Source organism: Apus apus, chromosome 2 (genome assembly GCF_020740795.1).
Source record: "Apus apus isolate bApuApu2 chromosome 2, bApuApu2.pri.cur, whole genome shotgun sequence".
NCBI classification, from domain to species: domain Eukaryota; kingdom Metazoa; phylum Chordata; class Aves; order Apodiformes; family Apodidae; genus Apus; species Apus apus.
The window spans coordinates 93,415,470-93,438,460 of NC_067283.1; the positions used below are offsets into that span (position 1 = coordinate 93,415,470).

At 39.7% G+C, this 22,991-nt stretch overlaps 1 protein-coding gene across 1 annotated transcript in view; it reads right to left on the reverse strand.

The window, feature by feature from the left end:
* Positions 1-709: 709 nt before the first annotated feature.
* Positions 710-22,991, reverse strand: part of LOC127380409 (dynein axonemal heavy chain 5-like) — a 157,763-nt gene continuing 135,481 nt past the window's right edge. The window contains exons 73-76 of the mRNA XM_051609233.1: positions 19,625-19,757; positions 8,054-8,262; positions 2,965-3,186; positions 710-1,699 (exon numbers count right to left, since the gene is read on the reverse strand). Coding sequence (XP_051465193.1) covers positions 1,481-1,699; positions 2,965-3,186; positions 8,054-8,262; positions 19,625-19,757 — 783 coding nt within the window. The 3' untranslated portion in view covers positions 710-1,480. The remainder of the gene's footprint in view (positions 1,700-2,964; positions 3,187-8,053; positions 8,263-19,624; positions 19,758-22,991) is intronic.

Below are 22,991 nucleotides of genomic sequence, written 5' to 3' on the forward strand. Positions count from 1 at the left end.
GACACTGTGTGTGACACAAATGCTGCTCCCGCTTCAGTGGGAAAAGGGAGTCTGCCTGCTGTCCCTCTCTGCTCTGTCTCCCAAGAAGAAATCTGGCACTATCTGCTTAGTTGTGAGTGGGAGTGTGAATATCAAACTTCCTCGTGGAAGTTTGCAATTGCAAGCTTCAGAGTAAAACTGGTTATGGGAAAGGATTAACTACTTTCTTAGACAGCTGAAAGGAAATTCAAGTTTTTATACAAAAAATTGAAAGCGTTCACAAGGAGGAAAAAAGTGATCAACAAAGCACTCACTGCAAGACCTTCATTCATAACATCCAACAACAATTTCTTTTGCTGTGAATTTGGGCTACTGAAAAAGGCCAAACACATTTTCTGCCAGTAGCAGTCTGTTTATTAAAAGAGAAGTAGCAATCAGTCTTCAATTACAAGCTGGACAGCAATGGTGGTAATAAAGAAAAATTACTTCAACCATTTCAGGTGAATCTACTCCCAGAAGTAGCTTGTGTGCCAATTTTTATTTATTTATTTATTTATTTATTTTTGTGTTAACCTGATGAAAAACACAGAAAAAAAACCCCCAAAAAAAGCAGTGAAGAGTTTTGAGTTATCAGGATTCAGGCCCTAGTGCCAATGGAGGGAATACTAATCGAGTCAAACTGGTGTTCAGGTGTGTTTACTCTGAGAAGAGTTTAAAAACTTTTCTCTAGCAAATAACGGGGTGGGGGGTGGAGGGGAGGGGGCGGTGCTGGTTGTGTCTGCACATCTTCCTTACAATGCAATATAAGTTTAGAAATTATTATGTGCAAAGGCCACTACTTGCACAAAAATGAAGTTGGCTATTTGTACAAATTCTATGATCATGAGCAGAAACAAGTGAATGTTTCAGAAAAGGGTAGCATCCATTTGTAAAACCACCCAGTAAATTCACAAATGCAAAGCCAAAGGAGCTGTGCCTTGTAATACATGCAGATTAACATGAAGTTTCACTATATGTTACATTCACTTGTCATTACAGCTTTAATAATGCCATGGATTCCAAGTTTTTAACTACAAAGTTGAATTTAAAAATAATTATCTCATCTTTTTAAAAAGCCTTGTATTAAGAAGAGAAGATAACATCTACAAAAGAACCACCATAAAAGTTAGAGCAGTTGTCACTATCATAAGCACTGTTTTTCCTGATGTTTCCACTATGAGCAAGCTAATTGATTATATTCTCACTTGCTTTGTAGCAGTTGCCAAATTTTACACATTAATCTATTTTCCCTCTGATATTCCTAGGCTAAGTGCATTTGTAATTTTTGCTGCAAACAGAGTAAACTCATCTATGTGTAATTAACACAATCTCTATACCTCACTTGTTAACTGACGTCCTCCTAGGAGAAGGTAGCCACCATTTTATCAATAACAACAGAAGTCCTACTGGCTGCAGATTAATCTTCCTAGGTGGTTCTTTCTTTAAAACTATCTGTTGGTCCTTACTTTGAATTGCAGAGCAGTGCAACTCCCCTTAAAGTCCAATGATCAGGATTCTGCACTGTTTTCAGATACAATGAGAAAATGTACGTCAGATCTGTTCTCCGAGGCTTTTTGTAGACAGGGCAGGAGTACACGCTTCCTTGTTGCTTCTTTGGGTCATGTAGTGCTGTTGTGCTCACAGCATACACATGGACTACAGGTAGACTTGTGAACAACACCTGGGAATGTTAAAAGACATGGGCCTCAGCATTAGAGAAGCAGGACAGGGTGCCTGAACTCCACAACCTGGAACTGGATTCAGTGACGACCTTCAGCAAAAGTACCAGCACCTCAGTAGACCCACCCATGAGAACACAAGTCCTGTGCTCACTACTACATTGGCCCTAACTTTAAGGGAGAGATACCATTGTCTTTTTTCCCCTTTGCCCCTTTTTCCCCCTTTGGGTAGTGTTCCTCATTCTCTACCCATCTCCTGTTTTCTGAATAAGAGGACTGGAGCTACAAAGGGCAAGCTGCATTTAGCAAGCCTCCTTATTGCCTTGGCACTGCTGGCAGTGGAGCTTCAAAGATACAAGGTGCCTCTTGGGTGTTTATCTGGACTAGATCCCCTCAGGTCTTCTACCAATATAAGGTATTCACTGGCAGGGAAAAAAAAAAAAAAAAAAGAAAAAAAAAAAAGAAAAAAAAAAGAAAAGGGAAAGGATCCAAAGCCAAAAGCAAAATGAAGCTGAACTCTCCAGAGCACTTGTGTAAACTCCATGTTTTAAGCCGTCTTTTGACAAACAACTGTCACCAGAAGCTAGAGCTGGCAAGGCTTGGTCTGGAAAAAGACACAGAAGTGGTTTACCTACAGAGAGAAATTACATCAACTCCAATTCCAGGACAGTTATCACTGGTTTGGAAAAAGTTTACCAATGTGGACAATGGCAGCTTTCCCTGGGCAGTGACCACAGCTTCTAATCATTACTCCATAGCTAGGTTTTAAATCTGCTTAGTCACATCAGTAAAATGTAACTCCACACATGGATAAATGAGCATAAGCCCAGAGCTAATACTTTTCCTCCTATTAAAAAACAAATGCTAGGGATTTCTAGTCATCCAAACACTGACCTCCACATCAGCTGTCATCAAATCCAGTCCCTGGCTTTGGAAATTGTGATAGGGTCCCACTTGGTCAGTCAAAAGAAGACTGACTTGTGTTGTACTATTCTATTCAAACATAGCTGTGCTTCTAGGGCCCCTGCAGCCAAAGAGCCTGACATCTGGTCTGTTCTCATGCAGCTTATCCTAAATTCATCTTTTGGCAGAAGTGTTTTTGCTTGGTTCTGGTGGGTAAACACTCTGTTATTTTGCCAGCCCTTCTAGTGTTTTAACCTCTTAAAACCTGGTGTGAAACCACTGCTGCAGGCACTCAAAATACTTCCTGGTGTTCTCTGAGCACACCATATTATGCCATGGTCAGTCATGCTCCCTGGATCCTTACCTTTGGTGCTGACTCCACCAGCTTGCTGTTCCTGCGGTCCCAACCTGCCCCTTCGAGGAAAAGGCCGTATATGTAAACCCCACCAATGTCAGCAGGAGGAGGGCCAGTAACATCTTCTTTCATCATCTTGGTCACTTCATTGTGTAAAACAACACTGTCAAGTGTCCACCCCTTTGCTAAATTCATGCGTGTTGTCTCTTGCCTCATAGCAGTTAGGAATCCCTAAGGACATCAAATATGAGAGAGTGTTTTAAAATACTTGAACTTAACCATTTCAACCTCTTTTTCCCTATTCAACCTCTTTTTCCCTATATCATAATGACATCAGAAGTATAAAACCTCCTCCCACAGAAATTTATCTCCATGCAAAACTAAAGTCAGTTGTGTAAATTCAGTGGTTTCCTACATTTCCCCAGTATTGTGTTCCTATATATTCGGTGTGCATGTGTTGGGGATAAGAAGGCATCAAATTGGCTTGTTTACTGTATCAGAAGCTGCATGTATAACTCGCCTCACCCCACATGCCTACTTTACGACCAGCCAGATGGAGAGGTTTACCAGGCTGTCAGATTAATGTGTTTTGTGAGGTTCCAAATACAGGTAATTGCTAAGCCACAAAGAAAACTTCTGTTTCATGTGCTATATTACTCACCTTTTCTTATACCAACATTGCAAGACTGGTTTTCAGTCCACAAATCATGAAGCATTTTACCAAATACAAAGGAAGTATAAACTCGAATAATGCAATTAAAGAGTGAAATGCCTCTGTTACTTTGCTCATTGCAAAGCCTTAATACTCTACAATGATGTACTATTGTAGACACCAACTAGACACAACGCTTCAGCTGCACAAAATGAAACTCACTCTCTGTTCTAGAGAACTACAATCTCATTATATGGTTACAAGCTATCATAGGACAGGCCTGTCTGAAGATGCTGGTTAGGTTTTATCATATAACTGTCCATGTGCATGCACACATGGGAAGTACCTCAGTCCTAGGAGACAGGGGGATAGAGACTGCTTTACACTTCCATTGGACATGCTGTGGAGGTACACCTTACTTTATCCTATGGAAATCCATTTGCATAGCCATGAGAGGAATAAATAAAACACAAGGTGCAAGATTAGACAGCCAACAGCACATCTAGGAAGAAATCAGGAGCAATGAGGAAATTGAACAAGATTTTAATTTTTCTTCAGTATTCACAGTGCAGGATGGCTGCAGTTGGGCTACTGTTAGAGCCAAATGAAGGGAGAGGAGTCAGGTGTGGAAACCTGAGCATGTCAGTCTACTGAATGCTGGGGCAAATCCCTGGCTGCTGAGACTAGAGTACTTGTTGCATGTGCTAAGCACTTTGTAGCAACACAATACCCTTCAAGTTTTGAGAACATGAGATGACATTCATGAACTCTGATGTTTCAGTTGACTGACATTGGTTGCTTCTCATTAATATGATTCCAGAGACCTCAGGAGAAGTGTTTTAAAGAGGTTTTGTGATAGCACAGATAATTGTAATTGCATTTGAAGTAGCTGAGAATTCTAGCATATAGCTAAGGGAGACAGGATTAAAGGCCAAGTTCTTCCATCAGAAATGCCATTAAATGAAAGCAGAATCCTTCTAGTTAATTTGTGGGATTTTAATTTGTAGAAACATGCTAGTACCAATAATTTAAAATACATGAAGTGTTCACTGACAGAAGGCTCCAGAGGGCTACTGGATCCCAGATAAACTGAAATATTAAAGAAAGAAGAGCCTAAAGAGGAGAGGACAGAGCAGTGACTGTACTAAGGGAATCAGTTCAAAGGCACTGTGGAAACACGAGAATAAAAGTAAGTTCCAAGCTCTGAGTTATCTTCAGGGATAAGAATTAGGCTGCAAACCATTCCTACAGAGATGGCAGGATGTATATGCTGTGTGCAGTGGGACTTGTTACACTTACCTGCTCATTTGAATGAATCCCAGACAGGGTCTGAAGGCTACAGCTGCCAGCTGAAGGCCCAGCTGGGTATCCCAGAGCAGGTGAATGGCACAATAAACAGCAAAAAAGAATCAAGAGGCTTGAGGTGCCACAGTGTGGCTGAGGGCTTGGCTCTACCCAAAACCTTCTGTCAGGAACATAGTGGCCCACTTGCCAAGACATTTGTTTTGCTTTCTGGTAATCTTTGCTCTGTTGTTCTTTTTTGTTTGTTTGTTTCAGGAGGGGTTGGGGGTGGGGAGAAGTGTGCACATTGAGATTTCAGAAACAGGGAAAAATGTTTCTTCTCTCTTCACCTTTTCCCTGGCCTGCTCACTGAAGGCTACTGAGGCTTTTCCCCTTTGCCTTCTAACAACCCTTGTCAACTAACTCCGAACCTTGTCATGAAGGAGAAGCAGGCATCCATGGAAGCTATGACAAGAAATATGGAAGTCAATTAAGTGTATTGCTTTCACAATCATATTCTCTCCTTTACCTTGCTTAGGAGGTTCCTTGTTTGTCACTTGTTTTGCAACTTCTAGAGCAAGAAAATTATGGCAGGTTTACTAGAATTAAGTGGACACTGAGGAACTGAGGCATTGTGCTTCATATTCATATTAGTATTCACATTGCTTTGGCATCTAAGGATCTTAGAAATAGGCTGAGGGTTGATTATGCTAAATCCTATACAACCAGAAAGACAGCTCTGCCTCACAGGGCTTAAAATCCATATACAGGACAAGTGACAGCAACTGGATACAGAGATGCAAGCAAGGAAACAATAAAACACTATCAGTAGCAATATGGAAATTGGGAGGTAGAAACGAGATATGCATAGTGACAAGTTTTTTGAGGGGAAAAAAACCCAGTAACAACAGATTAACTTCTAGGAAGGAAGAAAATTCACGGTATTTCTTGTTTTGTTCACCCCAGTTAACTTGGCCCCATGCAGAGACAGACAGGGAACCAGGTTTCTTTTACATAGCAGCCTGAGCCTGTGCTCATTTGTGTCACTGTAAGTAAAGATTAACTTCAGTGAAATTACAGAATTTATCCTAGTGTATAAACAGTCCAAGAGAAGGCAGAGTCAGATCCTACATTATTTTTTTATTGCCAGAATGCCTCATTCTTCCAGTGCTATAAATCTGCCTTATAGTCTTGTGTTATCCATGGCATTTATCCATTGATTATAAAGCAAAAAGTGAGATCTATGCAGGTAGGCAAATTACAAATTACTTGGGAGCTTCATTTAATCTCACAAATGAAAGGATTTTTCTGACAATTTCTCAGGTAGTACAAACAAGCCATTATGACTGCAACACTAACACTTCATCACCTCAACTTGCTCGAGAGGGTGAAAATCAATTCTCTTAACATATGAAACGCTGATATTTAACCACAGCAATATGACTACTAACAAAATAATAGTTAATTAAGTAGAAAAGGAGTCTTTGCTTAGGTGATTATTTTTGTAGAATGAACCACTCCCACCGCCTGGGTTGCAGAAAATGAACACAATAACAATAAACATCTGATTCTTAAGCTTGTATTTGTCAGCACAATGATTTTTTAATCAAGTAAGCAGATCTCATTCTTGCGTTTGTGTGGGGTTTTTTGTTTGGTTTGTTTTTGTTGTGTTCTTTTTGGTTTGGTTTGGTTCGGTTTTGTGGTTTGCGTTTTTTTATTCATTTGGTTGTGTTTTTTTTCTCTGCACACTCTCTATTTAGGGACTATCAGAACTACATATTATGAGGAGTTTAATTTTTGTATTCCTGGAGGCTTTCTCATTCATTATGGTCTACTAAATCACAACTTGTTTGGGGACATTCTACTCTGATTATGTGGCAGCCCTTTTGAGAAATACAGATAGATGGATCAAAAAAACTCACAGGATCCTCAGTTTGGGCTCACAAAATTTCAGAACTGACACAACCCCAAAGCACAAAAAAGCCAGCTAAAATGGCCAGTACAAAATCTGTATCAGCTCTTGCTCATCTGTAGTGCAAAAGCAAATACCACAAAAATCAAAAGTCTATTAGGGTTGCATAAATCTGATCACTGCAAAAGTTACTTAGGAATATTTTATAGTGTTACTATCGGTGTGTTGCTAACAAGCAAGTATGGAAGCATAATCATTTTATTAAAACTCCTGCTCCTCTCCCTCATACTTTTGCTTGGGAACCCTTTGCTCAGGGATTCTCTGAGCACACTTCCATGCTATTAAGTGGTAACAGCAGACAGCTGACACAGACAAGATAGATGACAGATGGATATTTCCCAGCAGTAGTCCTAGAGAATATTGGCCACTGTCACTTTCTCTATTCTAGGCAGCTGTTTCAGCTAGCTTTTGCATTACTAACAAGTACCAAGATTAAAATAGATCTTTAAAATAGCTTTTTGCTAAGGCTTCACAGAAACCTGTTGGCTGGATGCTCTTACAATGACTCACTTCCACAGCTCCTACTTCCCACAAACATCTGTGAATCATAAAAAGCTTTAATGAATGTGAATAGCTGTGCAAAGAAACTACACATCATCTAGGCACGTATACTTTACTTCTTTTAACTCTGCTCTCCACTGTTCCCTTTTGTGTGCTTCATTTTGTGCCAGGTTTTTATTTTAGATGGTGCAGCCAAGAGGCTGTATTTTTTTTATAAGTCTCTGCAGACCAAGTCTGGCACAATTCTGGGGTGGTATAAAAAACAAACCTTCTACTTCAATGAAGTGATTTGCAAGGACTGAGAGCAAGTCCAAATCTCTTCTTCCTAAGTCAAAGTTTTGAAATTTACCTTGTTTCATACTCAAAGAGATTTTTATGAAATGAATTAAAAACAGATTACCATAACAGAGGAAGGGGAAAAAGGAAAGAAACACTGAAAAGTGAAAAGACAAGTTTACCTCATTTCCACAACATAGTGAAAGCAACCAGAAGATGTGTTCCATTATTTCAGTAAAGTTATTTTGGTCTAACAAAAAATGTCTTCAATAGATGTTGAGGTTAATTTATCCTAAATTCGTGCTAAAAAATGAATTTAGATTACATTTTGTATAGTCATGATTCAGTCACCTTGAAGTTCTCTCAAGGTCTAATTTAACTGTTACACAGGAGTTAGAAAGATCCGTCAGTCTTACCTGTGGATTAAAGAATCCTGTCATCCAGAACTGATTTGGTCGGCCATCCTGTAGCCAACTGCTGAACTGCTGGTTTCTTTCAAGAAGCTCAGTAAACCAAAATCCTAAAGTAGCTGACTCCCAGGAAATCCTAAACCATAGTTTTGGAATTCTAGCATCATAGATATTATCTAAAGCATCTTGCAATTCTTCTGACATAATTATGGTTCCTAGAAGATAAGTAAAACATTCAGAATGAACTTTCCCCTAGCTTGCAAAGGCAATTAAAACTTCCAAATGACATTCTGAGTGTAGTAAGCCCTCTTTTGTTGTGCCTTAATTGCACACCTGTTGCACAAAAGTCTTATCAGTTTCCAATTAATTTACACAAACTTGCAAGACTTGATTCTAAGTTAAAGGTGACATGATAAATGATATTTCTTCTGTTACTTGATCAGAAACAAAGTTTTTTTAAAAAACAAATTATTCTGTCTCACACATAATATTTGTGTTAACTATATTAATGCTGTGTTTGGAATATGATTAATCATTTAAATTTTTAATATATGTTACTGGTTCCCACACACAATGATAGTGATACACCATGTAACTCACCTATATCCTAAGCATGTACTGACAGTGACTTTATTAATGAAATTCACTATTATTAATGATAACTTTGTACATTCCCATTATCAAGATTCCCCATGGGAAAGTAGTATGGAGGATAAACCTAGAGTCAAGATATATATATATTTATATTTTTATATTTATATATTTAAATATTTATATATTTATGTATTTATATATTTATATATTTATATATTTATATATAAATATATTTTATTATATATATATATATTTGACACTGGCAGTGCATACTCACATATTCCATGCATAGTATTGTTGTCTCCATTAAAATATTGGTATTTACTATCACAATGATTTTTCAGTGACACTCACCATTCCATGTGCCAAAATTTCCTAGATCTTATCAGGTTGTAGTCTCTTAATAGTTCTGAGAGCTGGCACACGGCAATGTCTCAGAATGTCTTCTCTATTCCACCTAAAATATTTTAAATTATAGAAACTTCTCTGATAGCCCCCATTGCAATGAAATGTTGATGTAATATCAGTGTTCAACACGTCATCATACACACAGCTGCTGTAATTGCAACAAGGATTACATGAGACAGCAAACAGAATTAGGTGGCTTCCACCACAGAATATGTAAGGGAAAGAGAAGTGGTCTGCATGACTGTTCATGAGAGCTGCAGTGGCCCATCCAAACACATCTTTATGGAAATGTAGCCTGTAATAAGTAAGCATTTCAAATCCCTTCCTGGGCAGGTGCCCAGTTCAGGGGCAGAAGAAGACTATCCAGAAACCAAACACCAGCTTTTAATTTAGAAGAATGCAGTGGCTGCTCCCAAGACTTGTATAAAAGTGTGTGCAATCTAGTACTTTCTACAATATGTCAATGGCAAATAGGCTTAATTTTCTTCCAGCAGATAGTGACCTGCTCCCGTTTATACAAACCTCTTTTTGTGCAAAAATCCTATGAAAAAAAACCATAAACTTTTACAAAACTGCAAATATTAAAAAATACTGCCTATCCCACCCTGGTGGTTTGATGCTGGCTGGACACCAGGTGCTCACCAAGCTCCTCTATCACCCCCCTCCTCAGCTGAACAGGAAAGGAAATATAACAAAAGGCTCATAGGTCAAGATAAGGAGAAGTAGAGATCACTCTCCAAATACTGTCATGGGCAAAACAGACTCAACCTGGGGAAATGAGCTGAATTTATTAAAAATCAGATCAGAGTAGGGTAATGAGAAATAAAAAGTTAATCTTAGAACACCTTCCCCCTACCCCTCCCTTCTTCCCAGACTTCTTCACTTCCAATTTCTCTACCTCCTCTCCCTCAGTGGCACAGGTGGACAGGGAATGAGGGTTGTGGTCAGCTCATCACACATTGTCTCTGCTGCTCCTTCCTTCTCAGGGGAGGAACTCCTCACACTCTTCCCTGGCTCCAGCCTGGAGTCTCTCCCATGGCAGACAGTCCTCAATGAACTTCTCCAACATGAGTCCTTCCCACAGGCTGCAGTTCTTCACCAGGTGCTCCAGCATGGGTCCCTTCCACAGGTCCTTCAGGAACCAACTACTCCAGCTTGGGTCCCCCAAGGGGTCACAAGTCCTGCCAGTGTGGGCTCCTCTCTCCACAGGGCCACAGGTCCTTCCAGGAGCCTACTCCAGCACAGGGTCACAGCCTCCTACAGGCATCCACTTGCTCCAGCATGGGGTCCTCCATGCGCTGCAGGGGAGTCTCTGCTCTGGCACCTGAAGCACCTACTACCCCTCTTTCTTCAATGGCCTTGGTGCCTGCAGAGTGTTTCTCTCACACATCATCACTCCTGTCTCTCTGTCGGCAGCTGCACAGGTTTTTTCTCCCTTTTCTCCCTTCTTAAATATACTGTCCCTGAGGTGCTACTGCTGTTGCTGATGGTCTTGGCCTTGGGCTTGGCCAGCAGTGGGTCCATCTTGGAACCAGCTGGCATTGGTTTCTAGCAGCTTCTCACAGAAGCCACCCCTATAATCTGCCCAGTACCAAAATCTTGTCACATAAACCCATTACACCCTCATTCTCTGTAATGGCTTTGTGGTCAGGTTTGGGATAGCATATAACAGAATTAATAAAGCTCCTCTTTGGGTATAAATCTTCTCTAACATATAACCAAGAGCACACATGTTTAAGAAAGAATCCACTCTATGTCATCTCCCCTCTGCCTAGAAAAATGTAATATTAGACTACACACTCTATTCAACCCCTGGAGGCAGAAAAAGTGGGAAAAAATCATGCAACACATATTGGCTTCAACTTCGGAGATACTGTAGCAAGGGCAGAAAACAAGTGACGCGCGTGCCTTTTGAGCCCTGGGGATCATTACTATCTGAACTAAGAAAGAAAGAACTCTTCCTTCTCTGATTCTCCCTTGTTTTCAGGCTGATGCAGTCAATTTTCTCCTGCCACAAGGGTTATGACAGAGCCCCATTTTCTTCCTTATTCTCATAAGGTTTTCAGCTATGGAGATACAACCAGTCCCTGCCCCGAAGCACGGTGAAACCTTTTAGGATGTCTGCCTGTTATGACTCAGAGCAGCTGCTAAGAACACTAAGCCAGAATGTTCCTGAGGATGAGGTATGTTCACAGTTCTGGCCTTGCCCAGATAGCTGCATAAATATTCCTTGTGAGTGGGTGTCATCTCTGTCTGTAGGCACAGAGTGCTTGAATTTCAGCACTAAATGACATCTGTGGGTGTGGGGATGCATTCCTGCACCTAAAATACCCTGATAGAAATAAAAATAATTTAAAAAGTAAAATAATTGTCAGAAGTAAAATCAGTAACACATGACAAAAATAATGGCATCTTCCTGGAGAAAGGTGTTACAGGTGTTTGAAAACCTATAGTTGATAAATTGAATGAATAGCACAACACCACAGGCTTCTCATATTTAATTTCTGAGAAGCTCAGAGCACTGGTTACCATATGAAGAGACTGAATGGCCTATGAACTTAACATGACAGGCCTTCATGTTCTGTGAATCAGGCAGGGCAGCTGTTCATAACTTGGTTATTTTGGGGTTTACTTTGTGATATTGCCTTTCTTGAATGGAATAAAGTCTACTTGAAAATGACTGATGACAGGTCAGGTTAGTTAAAGACATTAGGGTATTTCCATGCTTCAATAATAATACGTACTGTAACCATACATGTTTGCACAGTATACACTGTTTGGAAATTAGGATTCTCCTTTTTTATTCTCCCAAATTTATATCATCCCACTTCTAAATCCCATCTAAATCCATGCAGTTGCTGTCCAGTTAATAAGCCAAATAAAGCTACTCAGTTCTGAGTATAACTAGTTTTTATTGTCAGTTAAGATAAATAGCTTGTTCTTCTAAAGTGATCTGGTTTTCAGGTGATTCATTCAATAGGTATCATGCTTTGAATGCACTACATCAGGATCTTGTATTATTTCATGGAGTTCCCCTTTTTCACTACCATACCTACCACAAGCTGAATCTGTGGAATGTGTCACTTTTGGAACTACATTTTGAATTTCACATTTAGGAAAGCCTATGTCTGGACTAGAAAATGTGCATATCTCATTTAAATGAGTGGGTAAAGTTAGGAACAAAAGAAGGATCTTAAACTTTAGCATGAACAAAAAAAAAAAAAAAAAAAAGCGCCTCAATCCACTGACTGATTCTCTTCCTGCAGGCACAGAAGTGAATCAAAAATAACCAGAATCATTATGTAGGATATAAATGAGAAGAAGTTAGTTTCTCCATCAAGTGCAGTTTGCCAACAGCTGACATCATTATAATAGGACTGGAGACTATCCCTTGAGGACAATATTTGCTAGACAATGAAACTGTTCAGCTGGCCTTAACAGTACACAGAGGAAAAACTCCAGTGACAGAAAGCATTCATCCCTTCTTGACTGTCACAGTTGCAACTGAAGAAGTTGATCTTTTCAGTCTTTAATCCCCACTCAAGTTTACCTCCCAAGCAACCAGGTTTGTTATTGGACCAGACACTCCTTGCTGCCACCACCAAGCTGCAAGTCCCTCTTCTTCATTGAACATGTTGAAAAGAAAATACTGACTTGCTTGTGACATCATAACCTTTCCTCTTTTTCCACTTGATGGCAACAGCTAACTTGCTTGTGCTTTTCCCAAATAAAGCACTATTATTCCACCCAAAGTTACAAGGCATACAGAGTATTAGATAAAAACACTAAAAGCAAATGTATGTTTCCCCATACCTACAACTTAATGGTTTGGGGTTTTTTTGCAAACTTTAGGGTGTTTCTGCTAGCTCCATGACCACCATCATTGTGCTGAATGTAGTCAACTTCTTTGCTTCAGAAAGTTCTTTGGGTATTTCCCTCTTTCTCCACTTGCTGCACTTGGGCACTTGCTCTTTTAAATCCACCATGCTGTTTTAATCCCAAGGCCCTCAACAATTTATCATGCTCCCAGTGTTCAGAACAAGAAAAGTAAATCAGGCAGCTGAGTCCTGCAATGCACAAACACTCTCTCCATTTCTCACTTGTACAGTGTGGTATTCTCTCTAGCTGCATCTAACCTTTGCTCCCATTCTGGTTTTGGTTTGCTTCCCACTTTCATTTTCTGGTGCAGAATCCTCTGATTTAATTCTTCAAGTCAGGAGAGATAAAAGGAACTGAAAAAATTAAGCAGCACATGTTTTTTCACATAGCAGAGCACACAAATCCTAAATTCTCTGCAATAGCTAATTCCTTCAGTCAGTAAGAAGGCAACTGGAAAGAAACCTTGCAAATTGTTCTGAAAACTTAACAGCTCTACTACTAGGTGCACTTGGCTTCACCTACCAAAGGACTGAAATTGAAGATTTTGAAGCTATAATTTGAAGATGAAAATCCATACACACCTCCCAAAAAGTAATACAAATCACCAACCTGAGCTAAGAAGTCAAGAAATAATGTGCCACGCTTTGTAGAAGACAACAGGAGGCATTCTGGCATTCTTATCAGGATGAGAATAATTGATGAGAGCTGCTAAGCCAAGTGTAACTATGCCACCAGACATACTAGACTTATCCCCTCCATTCCTCAAATGAATTCTCCATTGTTACATTCCATTAATGTCCTCACTGAGTGCTCTTAATCATCTTCAAATAAAAGTTTCACCCCAAAGTGGAACACACAGATGATCCCTGCAAGCCTTGCACAAACACACTGCAAGAATTAGTGAGATAAGACCCCAAGATCTTTCCATCCAAAAGTCCATTACCATCAGCAAGAGAAACTACAACTGTGTTAGTGTTAGCAGCCTTAAAGCATTACAAGTCAAACCAGAACTTTGCCATCCAGTGGGAATGAGTCCATAGTCCTTCTGTTAATGGGAAATTACCATTCCTGTGCACTCTGGCAAGACTAGTTTCCTGAGGTTAAGTTTTTTGCCACAATAGATTAGAATAAAATATCAGCTACCTCTTTTGGGTCTTTTGAAATTAATCTACATCCTTCTTGTAAGGTGCTATGTACAACAAAAAGAAACTCTTGCACAAACATGATACAAACACTGCCATCAAGATCACATGAGTTGGAAAAAAATAGTGAATCTTTGCCTCATTCTTTCAAGGGCTTAACATGAGTTTGTGTGGATGATGTAGGAATTCTACATTATTTCTATTATGTATGTAGAACCAGACGCTACCTCATGTCTACATTAAATTCTGGGTGTTTCAGCATATTCTTATATGAATAACAATAAGGAAACACCTAAGGCCAACATGCTGGTTAGCAATGCAGTTTAAGGATGGTGAGCAGCTAAAAGCAGGTAATTAGTTTTTAATAAGGTAGCAAATCAATGACTGAGATGTATGGGAACTAGTGAAATGCACCAATATTCCTCAAGGGCTTGTTATTACCAGGTATTATTCAGCTTTGTCTGAATCATAAAGTTAAAAAAAATTAGAAACACATTCAAAAATCTAAATTTTTTTACTCTCCAATACATTCTGTCTCAACAATCTCACGTATATTTACTTACACTTCTCAACCTGGCATAAACATATACCTGAAACATGTTCGTGTATTAATTTTAATGAGTTTTCATGCATATAATCTATGCATAATTTAAAGAATATGCACATGGTATACAGCTGTGTGGATAAAAAGGCATTAAGTACCAAAGTCCCATCTCCCCTTAGTAATATTGTTGTTCCTGATCCTGTTATTTCAAAAGCTCTGATTGCCCTCACTTTCAGAGCAGGATAAGAGTCATCTGTGGTTTGTTCTTTCAAGTCCTGTCATGCAGGTTATGTATGGTGTGCATTACACGCATGAAACCATTCTAGTTTTGTAACAGGAGGGCTGCCATTTTGTAGTTGTAGTGGAAAGTTTGCTTAAGAGGCTGGTAGAGGCCTAATGCTGTGATGACTTCTCAAGTAGATAATTGTATTTATTGCAACTCTTTAGCCTTCTATGTTGGTCTTATAGCTTATGGCTTATGGCAAAATAGGTATTGGTCTTGCAAGTACTAAGAAAAATGTAAGGAATAAAAATTCCAGGGTGGTGAAAACAACTATTCACACATTACAAGTCATGTAAAAGCCTTTAGAGGGAATGCTGTATTCTCAGGAAATATGTTAACAGGAAAAGGACTACAATCTCCTAACTCTGCAAGTACTGCACAAATAGCAGCAAGAGTTCTGTGATCCTCTGACACGTTTATGACAGGAAAGGATAACAAACCCAAGGTTTCTTGTACAGCCTTCACTTGTTCGTGAAGTAGGCAGTTCCAAAAGATTAGCTTGAAAACACAAAGCTGTCAGGTACCAGAAACAAATGCCAAATGAAGGATCATTTGTTTCTTTCACATCAAGACTTTAAAGAGAATGTAAAACAGGTAAAAAAAAACCCCACACCATAAATAAATCAAGAAATAAAACCAAATTAAAAGCTGTGCTTATTTCTACTGCCAAGGATTCCATATCCACTTTCACTGCTACTACTCCACTGCTGAGATTCATTGAAGCCACCCAAGGGGGACTAGGAATAACTTCCACAGAACCTCTCTTCTCACTTTTTTCATGGATAGAAGACCCAACAGGGAGCCATCAAAATGCTTATTACTCCTACTTCAGTGCATAAAGACATAAAGAGAAATCCACCTCCATTTCCTAGATACGCCACTTTCAGTTCCCCTCTACTCAAACAAACTCTAAGAGACTAGGAATAACTGAATGGGTCATTAGATTTTACTGCATTTAAAGACACTATCTTCATTAGTGGGAGAGAGGGTTTGAAGTGCCCACTCTCCAACAAACAGCTAGGGTATTAGTAATCTGTGCCGGAGGCTTCCAAGCTTCCATGTGAGGAACATAAGGCATGTACACAGGAACTCCATAGCTTGTATGCTGCCCTACAAAGAATATGGTCCTCTTCTGCCAGGGGCTGAAGGTCTGATGTTCATAACCCATTAGGATCTCGAGTTTTGTTTCAAGCCCCACGACTTAATGGTCCTCAGTTGAAAAGAGGAGGAAACAGCTCTTTCCTTGTCTCTAAAACAATTTCACTACTTGAAACAGCATAGCGTCTATTTAGGTCACTTGAGTGGACAACCATCACTGCTGTTTTCTGATTTACGTGAAATTCTGTATTATACCAACTGTGAAGTAAAGTCTGGGCAATGAATAAGTACTTAGAACTAATAGTTGGGACATAACTGAGAGTACAAAGTGCAGCTACAATCTAAGTATTACAATTTGATCCAAAACAGTATCCCTCCAGGCAGCGAAGTCTATTCAAGGGGATGGAGGCGTGTGGGGCACAGCTACCAACAAATACGTTGGACACATGCCGAGCACCCTCACCCATTCCAAGAGCTGAATGCTGCTTTATCTGCCCTCTGGATAGAGGGACAAAATTGTCTCTGCTAATTCCCTCAATATCCCTTATGTTCAGATGTGCAAGGGCTCTCACTGAGGAGGACTTTACATTACCTCAAATGTAACTCAGTGAGCAACAGCAAAATGTATTGACATCCAACCTGCAGAATCAAATATTCATAGAATCATAGAATGGTTTGGGTTGGAAGGAAACTTTAAGATCATCTAGTTTCAACCCCCCTGCAGGGACACCTTCCACTAGACCAGGTTTCTCCCTGACCTCAGCCCCATCCAACCTGCCCTTGAATTTCCAGGGAGGGGGCATCCACAACCTCCCTGGGCAGCCTGTTCCAGTGCCTCACAACCGTCACAGAAAATAATTTCTTCCTAATGTCTAACTTAAATCTTCCCTCTTCTGGCTTAAAACCTCATGGGTACATCATGAGGGGCACCTTGTCTTATCACTACCCTCTCTGGTGAAAAGTCTCTCCCATTTCCTGTAGGCCCTTCAGGCACTGGAAGGCTGCTATAATGCCTCTCCAGAGCCTTCTCTTCTCCAGGCTGAACAGCTCCACTCTCTCAGCCTGTCTTCATAGGAGAGGCGCTCCAGCCTTTGGATCATCTTTGTGGCCCTTCTCTGGACTTGCTTCAACAGCTCTATGACCTTCCTGTGTTTGACACTCCAGAACTGGACACAGTACTCCAGGTGGGGTTTCACAAGTGCAGAGTAGAGGGGCAGAATCACCTCCCTTGACCTGCTGGCCACAATTACTTTGCTGCACCCCAGGACACGGATGGCTTCCTGGGTTGCAAGTGCATACTGCTGGCTCATGTTGAGCTTTTCATCTACCAACACCCGCAGGTCCTTCTCCTCAAGGCTGCTCTCAATCCATTCTCCACCCAACCTGTATTTGTGCTTGGGATTGCCCAACCCATGTGCAGGACCCTGCACTTGGCCTTGTTGAACTTCATGAGTTTGGCATCAGCCCACCTCTCAAGCCTGTCAAGGTCCCTCTGGGTGGCATCCCTTCCCTCCAGAGTGTTGATCACACCGCACAGCTACGTGTTGTCAGCAAAGTTGCTGAGGGTCCACTCAATTCCACTGTCCATATTCAGACCTTCTTTCACAAAGCTACATGACACAACATGAAGATGCCTTATAATCTCACTCACAACATTTGAAAATTTAGATCTGCTTTAAGCAGGTGCTCAGGCTTTAACAAGTTCATGAAGCCAGAGTCAGATGAATGACGAGGGCAGATACCAAAATTCACATCACCTATTTGAGCAGACAGCTCAGTTTACCTCATTCTAAAGAAAAAGGAGCACCTCAGATGATCTGAGACTGCAGTTGACTACCTTCTGGGGAGAATCTAGTATGAGTTTGGGGGTTTCCCTTCACTGAGGCAGGAGAGAGTGCCTAAATGTTCTTTCTTTTCCCTAATTAATGGTCTACCATATATGCTTGATGTATCATGAATTTACCAGAAGCCATTAATCATCATTGTTAGCTATGCATCCAATTTTGTTTTCAGAGCAATTTTTCACTATATTTAACTTGCCTGTCCCTAAGAAAATTATAATGTTTTAGAGGATTGCACAAAAGTTACAGCATTAACTTGATTAAACACCTGGTAGAGGACTGTGCCCACTGTGGAACTGAATACTAAGTGCAAATAAATTATGTTACTGATCCACCTATCTGCAGGATATTGTACATTTTGAGACTATATATATCTGTCACAATCAAGGAAAGATTAATACTTTATTGGATGAAAGGCATTATTTTAATTTACTTGAAAAGGGAGTCTATTCACATATAAAAGGTAACTTTCAGCTCAGTATTGAAACAGAGGATGATTGTTTCTTCCAGCTTGATCTTGCATTGTTTATTACAGGATATGGAAGCTAATTAGCCTTGAGCAAATTTATGAACATCCTTCCTAGATTCAGACTATAGACATGATGTTCCTGAAGCACACCTTGTTGCTTCAGTGTATCATACAAATTATAGGGGAAAAAAATCCTTTTTTGCTCTTACATAATAAAATCAAAATCAAACCAATCAATCAATCAATAAATATCTCCTTTCATGTAAGACTTGGTGTCGAAAGACTGGAAAACACCAGTAAAACAGATCACAGTACTGCCATCACCTATATGAGAAGGGACTAGCTCTGAGGCACTGTTACCTTTTGCATATGGGAACAGTTTGCCATCTCAGATGTTTTCTGCCTCTCTGCTGGAGTACAGCAGACTTGAGTGAGATCTTAACCAGTGAACTGAACTGCTTCTGCTTAATTTTAATTTACTGTTAATTCAAGAGCCTTGGCTAAGCAAAAGAATACCTTCCTTCCTGGATATTTCCACTCTTGCAGATGAGCAAAATGAGAAGTGAAAGCAAAAAGCAGATGGTAACATCCTCATCTCTTTTTTTTCCTCACTCCTTTTCGGATGAAATTTTCCATCAGCTTCTAGTTGCTGGTACTCTTGATTTATTTTAACGGCATTCATCACTGCTCACCTTCAGCCAAATGCTCCTGTCTCTGAGAGATACAAAGTACTGTTGCCTATCTCCTGTGATAGCTAAAAGAGGAACCCTATCACTCTGTTTTGACTGGCACTCCCACTCACTTCAGCTTCCATTTAGAGATATCTTACTTGGTACAACCAGTTTTACGAACACTGCAAATCCCACCTTAAATTAGAGTCTTTACCACCTGGCCTCCTGAGTGCCTGGTCTCTCAATTACTTTGCAGAAACACTTATACCTTGTTCTACATCATTATGTCTCAGCTTAATTTCACAAATTACTCTGGCACACGCCTAATAACACAACTCAGCTCCTCTGAGCTCTGTAGAGATCCTAGAGAGAATCACAGAAGTGTAGGAGTGCTGTGGGACATGGACTACAGTGCTGGAGCATGTGCATACAGAATAAATTAAGGTGGAGTGTCCTTAGGAGGAGGTTTTAAGGGCTAGAATTGTTGGTCATATGATAGAGAGAAAAAGAGGAAAACCGGGGAAGAAAAAAACAAAAGACAAAGAAGTAAAAATTAAGGAAAGGTGGGGAAATAGTTATATAGTACATGCAACCGTTAGTAATAAATACTGCATCTTAAACAGTATGATTTTTAATACTGTAACTTACCATCAATAGCCAGTTTGAGATCAGTCAGGGTAGTCCGAACCCTCGACAGAACCTGTTGCATGCGGTCAATTTCCTGACGGAGAAATACGTTTGTGGGTTGAGCAGCTCCCATCTTTTGAAGTTGGCCTTTCACCTAAACAAGAATAGTGCAATGATGATTAGATCTAACCTCCTGTTTCCCATGCAATAATTTTTTGAAAGCAAATGGATGTTTTTTCAATTGTATTGTATAATTCCTGAGAAAAATAATTTTTATGTAACAGACAGACATTCAAGCCCTGTGCCAACTGTAAGATTTATTACACTGTGACTCATTAGCTTACTGAAAGGAGCTCCTTCATCATTTTAAGGAGGGAAAGTTCCTTCTTTTTGAAGGGACACAGCAGTTCCTGCTGTCCTTGATAGGCTGCAGTGTCTTAGACCTTAAAAAGAAACACACTACATGCTATACGAAAGCATGTTTGATGGTAACTTCTTTGTATTTCTAAGTTATGCCAGGCGAACTTCCTCACCTCTCCTTGCCCTGTTGAGTTGAAATGATGCTTCAAATGGAGTTCGACTTAACAAGCACAATGATATATAAAAGCTGCTACTTCCAATAGCACATGACTCACTCATAAGACAAGGTGCTCATGGATGCACTACTACAGAAGCAAGATTGCCAAGAATAATACAGATGCCATAGAATTCTGCTATGTGCTTATGTTCCCCATTTTGTAGGTAGAAGCTTTTGGCCTTCTTGATTCTTAAGGATAACGGTTTTAGTCATATTCAACAGGGAAACTTCTCAAAATTGAATTAGTTTTCTGTGTTACTTAACGCCATGTCACAGCAACAGTAGCAAAAGCATCCTCTTTCTCACTTTAGCATATGATGCACACAGAATTTTCTACAGACATGCACTGCATGTTCCATGTGTATCAAAGATCAGTGGCAGTGCATGAGAGAGGATTTAGTGGCACCTGCAGAAATCATGGTGCCTGTGCTTCACATAGTACCAGAATTACTGATTTTTTAAGACTTTAGTGTTTTTCTCCACTATGACTCCGCTTTCAGAAACCAAACAGCCTTCTCTCTGCGCTCACTACCACTCAGCCAGGTGCATCATCTTTCACATTGAAGCAGTCTGAACCCTGATCTTTGCTATAGTCACTCTTTCCCTCTGCAGGTGAAATTCTGCAAGGAGACTCTGGAACCAAAAAGAAATATCAAACAGTAAAATGAGATCCCAAAACCAGATAACTATATGGCCATTAATTTATCAGAAAAGAGCTGCCCAATAGGATCAGTTTGCTACAATAATTTAAGAGCTTATTTTGTGCTTACTATAAAAAGATGAAGAGTTGGAAAGTCTATTCTTTCAAGGAAGAGAGTATCATAGGAATACTACTGCAGCCAAGTGGAAGCCAAAAGATCTGTTATAATGCACACTGTTTCATCAAGGCCAGAAGTCCACTGGGGATTGTTTTGTGATTTTCCAAATATATATCTCACTTTACACATTATTAAGTATACTATAGAAAACATTACTCAAGTCTTTATTACACCAAATAGCAAGTTTCTGCAAGATTAATATGGTATACCAGTTGAATAGTTATAATTGGTAGTATAAATTAGTAAATGCTTAGACAATTTCCAGCTCTCAAGGTTCAACTCTAAGCCAAATAAAATGCTCTTTTTCAATGTTATGTACTATTCTCCTTGGGAGACAGCTATCAGCAAGGTTACTCATCATATTTTAGTCACAAGGACCCATGAGTCTGTCAGACAAAATGTCCAAGAAACACATGCCAGCCAATTGTGCTTAATGTTTTGCAGTGTGACTGTTCATTTTACAGACTGAGTAAATGTGCTTCTTCTTGCAAATGAGAAAAAGCACTACTAAAATCAACTATCACGTGACTAGAGCTGACACAATACATTCTTTTTGGATAATTTACACAATGAAGTAGTATAATTTTTTTTCATCCAAAATCCAGGGAAATCTTCTGCCTTCTGAAAGGGAAATAACTGATAATCCTCCTTCTTGCAAAAAAAACAACCAACCAAAACCAATACACACACACACAAAAGGAAGGGAAGGGAAGAAATAAACAACAGAAAGTTTGATTTTTTTTTTTTTTCCACTGGAACACTTAGAACAGGAACTGCTTAGAACTGGAACACTGCTTGTAACTATTAAGAACGGCATTCTAAAGAATACAGTCCATGCATTTTATCCTTTAAATAAGGAATACACTTTTTTCTGTTCTACAAAACCTGTGTTCTGTCATTTAGAGGAAGAATTTATACCATTTGAGGAAAAATTGTATGGAAGATTAACTTAAAGGAGTTATTTTCCAAAATATTGATTGTCATGGTTTGACTCAGGATCAGCAATTAAACCAATGACAACAATTGGACAAGAATCCCCTTCCCCTCCTATCCAGGTAGGGAAAGGAGAGAGATAATGATGGAGAGAGACTTTCCAGATTGAAAACCAAACTAGACAGCTTTAATTAAATATTAATGATAAATGAAAATATATACAAATATACACATGTGCAGGAATGTGCAAAACCCAATTGCCCCCCCCACACTCCCAGCAACTCCCCCAGCATCTCCTGAGCTGTGAGCAGCTCCGAAATGTCCTGGAGCTGCCAGAGAGAGCAGCAGAGCAGACAGGAGCTGAGGGGAGAGTTGTGAGGGTCAGGAATGCACAGGCCTGGGGATCAAAGGAGATAGACAGATGGAGTCCTACCCAGACACTGACCACTCCAGATGTAAGAGAAGAAAGAAGGGGCTTGACTTCCATGATCCCTGAATTTATACTGAGTGTGACTTATGTATATGGATGGAGTAATTTGGTTGGCCAAATCTGCCATCTGTCTAGTCTACTCCTCCACATGGAAGGGTTGTAGATGCAAGCCTTCTGCTCCGTTAGTGTCCAAAGCAGCAGATTCAACAAGCAGAGCAATGTGTCCTTGGTCTCTCAGCAGTAATTAAAAATATTCTGGCAATATCAGTCCACCCACTGGCTGGAAAACTTGCTGCTAGTTTCAGCAAGTGTGCTGCTTAAAAGAGAGTTCACTGAAGAAGAAAAAAAAAAAAATCAGTAAAAAGAAAACTGGCTTCATCCTGGCTCAAACAAGGACATTGACATTTATGAATCTACAAAGAGAAGATGAAATGAATATTCTAAAAGATTACTGTACTAACAGCCATACAAATTGTTTAGCTAGTGTTTAACTAGTATTTAAACAGTCTTTTCATTTGTTTTCATGTGCCTACAAAAATACCTGTAATGTTTTCAAGAATGGAGCGAAACAACAATGCAGAAATTTGTTAATCCATCCTACACATGTTCACAGCACTCAGCCTGGAGCAC